The 6,363-nt window shown below is 41.2% G+C and overlaps 1 protein-coding gene across 4 annotated transcripts in view; it reads right to left on the bottom strand.

Moving 5' to 3' along the window:
• The window catches only part of LOC311060798 (GTPase IMAP family member 8-like), a 51,129-nt gene continuing 44,766 nt past the window's right edge, over positions 1-6,363 (bottom strand). For all 4 annotated transcript variants that reach the window (XM_084079128.1, XM_084079127.1, XM_084079126.1 and 1 more), the window contains 5 exons: positions 6,175-6,308; positions 5,556-5,667; positions 2,739-2,866; positions 2,261-2,655; positions 1-1,227 (listed from right to left, as the gene is read on the bottom strand). In XM_084079128.1, coding sequence (XP_083935254.1) covers positions 1,095-1,227; positions 2,261-2,655; positions 2,739-2,866; positions 5,556-5,667; positions 6,175-6,308 — 902 coding nt within the window. In that variant the 3' untranslated portion in view covers positions 1-1,094. The remainder of the gene's footprint in view (positions 1,228-2,260; positions 2,656-2,738; positions 2,867-5,555; positions 5,668-6,174; positions 6,309-6,363) is intronic.

Raw genomic sequence — 6,363 nt, 5'->3', positions numbered from 1 at the left:
TCAATTTAATCCAATCCTTTATTTCAGACCTGAGATCCATATCACAATAAAAACAGCACAATCAAATAAGAATAACATTAAAAAAAAAAAAAAAAGATCATACAGATAACATTTCTTAAAAGAGTACATTTTAACAATGTAGGATTGACCATGACCCAGACATGACTCTAAATAAAGAAATTCAAAACGTACATACTGTGTATATATACATAAAAAATATAAAAGATTTCAAAACAACAAAAAGGACCCAGCTATTCCCGAAGCAGACACTCTTTAGTTGTAGCTGGTGGTTTAGGGTATTTTTAGCCCCTGTATGGCTTACAAGGATTATTAAAATGGCTAGTCTCATTCCTTGATTCTGATTGGCTGGTTTCAGTTCAGTAGACGTGATAAAGCAGACTATAATCAACTCAACCTTAGATCAGTTTATATAAATCACAGGTGCATGTTTTGAGAAAAAATTATACAAAATGAACTGAAGAATACTAGTGACAAAAATGGTCTCTTACAACAGATTGAGCCTACCCATCACTACCAGATGATTCAACTTGAGACTTTGTCCCCCAAACTCCAAACTCCAGGTACATTTCCATATGGTAATATGGTCATAGAATCAAGAAGGTTTATTTGTCATTAACTTATACAAGTACCAGCAGCTAAATGTTGTTGGGATATAGTACAACATAACATATAGCCTATACAGCTAATTATTCCTGTTTTTAATAGCTGTAAAATGCACTCAGTTGTCAGAGTTACATTAGGCAGGCTTCTAAGCTTTTTATGAATTGATTTTCATAATGCTGACTTTAACTCCAAGTTTCATAACAATCAGGATGCTCACTCCTTCAGCCATAATTAGCTACTTCTTAAGTCATCTTTACAGTATTTATAGCACTTTTAAAACAAGAGGAGAGGAGAGGAGAGGAGAGGAGAGGAGAGAGAGAGAGAGAGAGAGAGAGAGAGAGAGAGAGAGAGAGAGAAAGAGAGAGAGAGAGAGTTCCCTCTCACAACCCACTTCACAAACAAAACTGATAGAGAAATGGTTAGCGCATGATCATAAACAGCTTTTATTCACGTGCAGCTGTCTCGTTGTCTCAGATGAATTTGAGGATGAGTGTCTTGGTGAGGGTGTTCCGGCAGATTTCTGGCATCTGTTTGTACCTATTCAACTGTCTTCTGCCCACCTCCCGGTTCACGGCCGTCAGGACGCTAATAATGTCAACTCCTCTGTCAGGAAACAGTGGAGTAGAACACTGATTAATTGAATGATTGAATACTTTATTTACTGTTAGGTAAACAGTTTTATGTTAAGATAACACAAAAAGCCCTGAGGGCTTGTGTCCATTGTGGTCCTGTGTATTCAATTCATCAAGATTACATTCGGAGAATACTACTAAAACCCAGCTTGGGTCATTTCACCGATGTTTATTCTATTGTGAGGAGAATGTGAAAATCTCTTCTCAGTGCATCCTGTGTGAGAGCTCAGAACACATGGGGAAGCATCATGTGCAATTTTCATATCCTCCTCCCAGCAGAATGATTTACATTACATTTAAGACAATTTGGTTTGTATTAGTGAATAAATCAACTATATTCTGTCCCCATTGACATGTCATGTAGTCGTGGTATTGTATTTTTAAAACTCTTTGAGAACCTTGAATTAACATCACTGGATTGATAAGACTAGAAAAAGTGCTCCTCGGAGCACAGGTCTCTGCCAGGTCACGTCGGTTATTGTGGCCTCCTGGTGGCGCTATAATAGGCCAATGTGAATAGGGTGGCATTTCTTCCTCGGCCTAGTGGGAATGAGCGTGCATGCATGATTTGAGGCATTTTGTTGCAAAAATGTGTTTTGCTAAATTAGACCTGCTGGTGGCGCTATAACAGGCCAATGTGAAAAAGGTGGCATTTCTTCCTTGACCTAGTGGGAATGTGCGTGCACATTTTCACGGAAATCACACGCTGCGTTCATGATTTGAGACATTTTGTTCAAAACGGACCAATCCTGCCAACTTTGGAAGCCAACCCCCTGTCCGGACACACGGACAGGGGGTAAAACATACTCTCTTGCCATGCCTTTCGGCCTGGCGGAGACAATAATCCATTGGTACTCTCCTGCCAATGGCTTATTATGTAAACAAAAGAGAAACAAAAATAATGAAGAATTCTACAGATAAACATTTACTGTTTTTGCCAACATAAAGGCTTGTAAAGTCAAACTTGTATCTCGTGCTGACAGATGTTGAAACCTCCATCTCACCTGACTGCTGTTCTTTCAAGCTGTTTGCACAGCTCCTGGATGTAGATGGAACCTTTCTTAATGTCCCGGAATGATTTGCATTCCTCCACGGATGCTATGCCCATCAGGAAGTCTGCATCGTTTGGAACCGTTTCGTCCTGGGGCAACAAGACAGAGTCTTCCTGTAATCTATTGCATTTGTCGCCTTCTTCTTCACTCTGTGTGGGGGTTTGCCGCGACAATCCCTCCTGGTAGTCTACCCCTTGGCACGCCTGGATGAAGAACAGCTTGGGCTTCCCTGCCAAGGTGTGGGCATTCCTGCTTCTGAAGGGCTGAGTCAACTCTTTGAGAAACACCTCCTCACCATCCGTACCGAACACGCATCCCTTCTCCCCGTGAGACAGCACACACACCACCTAATGTCAGAGGCAGAATGTGTGAAAACAGGAATGCACAGTGAAAGACTGACACCTCTTTTTAGATGTTGAACACCACCTACCAAAGCATCTGCCTCCTTGAAATCTTGTCCTCCGAGTTCTTTCATCACACGACGGATGTCATTTGCTGTCTTGTCGGTGTGTATCTTCACCTCAAAGCCCAGCTTGGAGAACACCTGTTTCAGGGCCTCTGTGTGACATGATAAGGAAAGAAAGAGGGACATGGCTGGGTTTCCCAAAGCGAGTTAAGTACTTCTTAAGAGCCTTCTTAAAGGAGTAGTTCACCCAAAAAATGACTTATTTTCTATCAATTGCACATCCCATGAGACCTTGAATCCATGGATGAATACATGCATTTTTGATTTTGTGGCATTCCTAAGCCAATAATTTGATTCCCGTCTCCTACCGGCTAATGTATCCGGTAGGAGACACAAAGTAGATTATTTGTGTCTCCTACCGGATACACACCCGGTCATCAAATTATTGTCTTAGGAATGCCACAAAAACAAAAATAAATCCATGAATTCAAGGCTTCATGGGGTGTGTAATTGATAGAAAATAAGTCATTTTTGGGTGAACTCCTCCTTTAAGAAGCAAATGGGTATTCCAAAATGCTTCTTAGCCTAAAAAGAGCTTTCATAAAAAGCTATTTTAAGGAGCACTCGTAACCCTTCTTAGCTAATATATACAGGATATATCCTGTATTATACAGGATACATGGATGTGTGTCTTTGAGACACACATCCATGTTTTGTTTGGCTAAAGAAAGGCATCATGTGACGTTAATCCCCTTCCCCTATTCGCTCATACTAGGACATGATGAAAAAAAAAAAAAATATATATATATATATATATATATATATATATATATATATATATATATATATATAAAATACATACATACACTGGCCCTCATTTATCAACGCAGCGTATAAACCGGCGTATATTTTTCCATATATTTGGCCGTACACCAACGTCGAAGTCACATTTATCAACGCATCCTACACAGCTGATCCGAGCTTAAACTTGGTCCCAGCGTTGATAAATGTCACGGCTGAAACGAGCGTCATTTAAATAACACGCCCTTAAAAAAATCTCAAAACGCCCCGATTTTACGACATGAAGACGAACCAGAATACGAGCATAGACATGAAAAGCCAATAAGAAACAGTCGCCCCCCCCGCTGGCCTCGCCGCACACGCACACGCACACGCACATGCACATGCCTCTCTCTCTCGCTCTCTCTTGCTCTCTCGCTCTCTCTCTCTCACACACACACACACTCACACACGCGCGCACGCGCGCGCGCCCAACTTTGTCTTTCATGTCCGTGTCCGTAGCGTAGCGGTACATGAGACTCGGGCGGAATGCAAAAAAAATGAAAATAGCAGATCTACAAGCTCACAACGCGTCGCGAATCGCGATGCAACGCTGGCTTGTGAGCTTGTAGATCTGCTATTTTCAATACAGACAGATCTACAATCTTATCTGAATGACTGTTAAAGCAGTTTGTTTAAATTACTTTATAAAATGATATATTTTCACAGCAATTATTTATTAGTGTAGATATACACATTTAGGAGTGGATTATGTGTCCAGATGCTTGTCAGACAGTCAGACAATGGTGCTCCGCAGGTCTAGAATGGAATAAACGGGTGCAGCCAATGTCAACAACTGGTCTCGACCAGACGTGAGATTTCAGCCTACGGTAGGATAAAGCCCACGTCAGGATATATTGATAAATGCCGAAAGGTGCGGTGATTACGCCGTACGCTCATTATTCGGGCTGCACCGCGTTGATAAATGAGGGCCACTGTGTGTATTTATGTATTATATATTATGATTGCATTGAGGCACCTCATTTCCCTTTGTGTTGTTAATTTTCTTTCTTTCATTAAAGTTTGTATTTAACATACAAGGCACATAAAAACATAAACCCAACACATGGACAGCACATATTGTCATGCCTTGTACTTATGTGCATCAATAGGTTCATATTATAGCCTACATTGATATAGAAAGAGGAAGTCATAGTTAAAAAAACTTAAACTTGGGTATTGTGCAGTCACAGTTACCAACAGCACTAAAGCGTGTTCATTTTCAGTGTTATTGTATTGATGGGCCAAGTACAATCCCACTTGTTACAGCCAAACTTCATTTGCGAGCATGTACTTGTGTGGAACAATCGGTTAGTCTGGCACCGATTGATTGGACAGCACCGGTTAAGATGCTTCTTACAGAGCCTTCTTGGCGCTGTGGTGAGAAGGGCACTAAGAGCGCGTTTGGGAAACACCCGTAACGTAACCCTTTAAGACCGGGAACGCATCTGTGTCATTTTAAGATTTCTTTGGCTATATAAAAATAGCAGATATACAAGCTCATAGCGCGGCACCGAGTGCCGCGTTACGAAGTTTTTTTTTTTTTTTTTTTTTTTTTACTTATGTTGCTCATTATTATTATCAATGGTTTTCAAACTTTTTGTGTCAAGGACCCCCAAAATAATATGTATTTGTGCGCGGACCCCCTCCCATCTAAAAATATTTTGTTCCAGGCACACGATTTTTCTAAAAATAGCAGATCTTCAAGCTCATAACGCGGCACTCGGTGCCGCGCTATGAGCTTGTAGATCTGCTATTTTTGAATAGCCAAAGAAACCTTAAAATGACACACATGTGTTTCCTTCCCGGCCTTAAAGGGTTAAGAGAGCCTTCTTACCGGAACCTTCTTAAGGACCCTTTTAACTCCATAAGAAGTTGCTTATTGGAAAACCCGGCCAATGTTATTATACAGCATCAAGACACAAGTGTTGACTTTGAGCAAAGATCTGTATTGATTATCAGTAACAAATGAGATCTAATCACTAAAGCAGGGATACATACCCTTATCTTTCTGAGTTCCGGGTCGGTCATTCAGCTTGTCCACAGTGAATATGTCGTTGTTAATGATCAAACACGTCCCACGTGGGTTATGAGTCAGTGTGTAGAATTCAGTCTGCAGGGCGCACACACACACACACACACACACACACACACACACACACACACACACACACACACACACACACACACACACACACACACACACACACACACACACACACACACACACACACACACACACACACACACACACACACACACTTACTTAAGAGGTATAATCTATGAGAGTGTAATAGAATAGTAAAAATACAATTACGCAGTAGGAATGTGAACATTTATTAAATTTAATATTTTGTATTTCCCCACAGTGATACATAAAGATTGATCTTATCCTATCATTCTTCAGCAGTAAATGTGCTTCATTGTCCTTCAAAAAGTGTCATCTGTCTTGTCTAATGTCTCACTCTGACAGACCTGTCTTCTCCAGAGTCTAAAGGTGTCCCTAGTTCCTCATCACTATGTCTTCTATTTGTTACTAAACGTGGAGAATATGGTACCTGTAGCCTCATTTCTCCAGGAGAATGGCCCCCATGGCAGCCATTAACTGTGAGATATTTACCTCAGAGTCAGGCTCTGTGTTTGGTTCTGCAGGGCCGTGCACACGCCCTGGGTCACATGCCTCAGTCACGGTCACACAGAATGGGCTCTTAGGCACCGGAGAGCCATTGTAGAATACCTCTACACTGTGTGGTCCTGAAACATGTCAACAGAACAAACACCACAGGCATCACACTCACATAGTGGGATG

This window comes from Gymnoscopelus microlampas, assembly GCF_963454915.1.
Source record: "Gymnoscopelus microlampas genome assembly, chromosome: 14".
Classification (NCBI taxonomy): domain Eukaryota; kingdom Metazoa; phylum Chordata; class Actinopteri; order Myctophiformes; family Myctophidae; genus Gymnoscopelus; species Gymnoscopelus microlampas.
The sequence above is the reverse complement of the archived record's forward strand: the minus strand, read 5'-3'. Positions and strand labels throughout refer to the sequence as shown.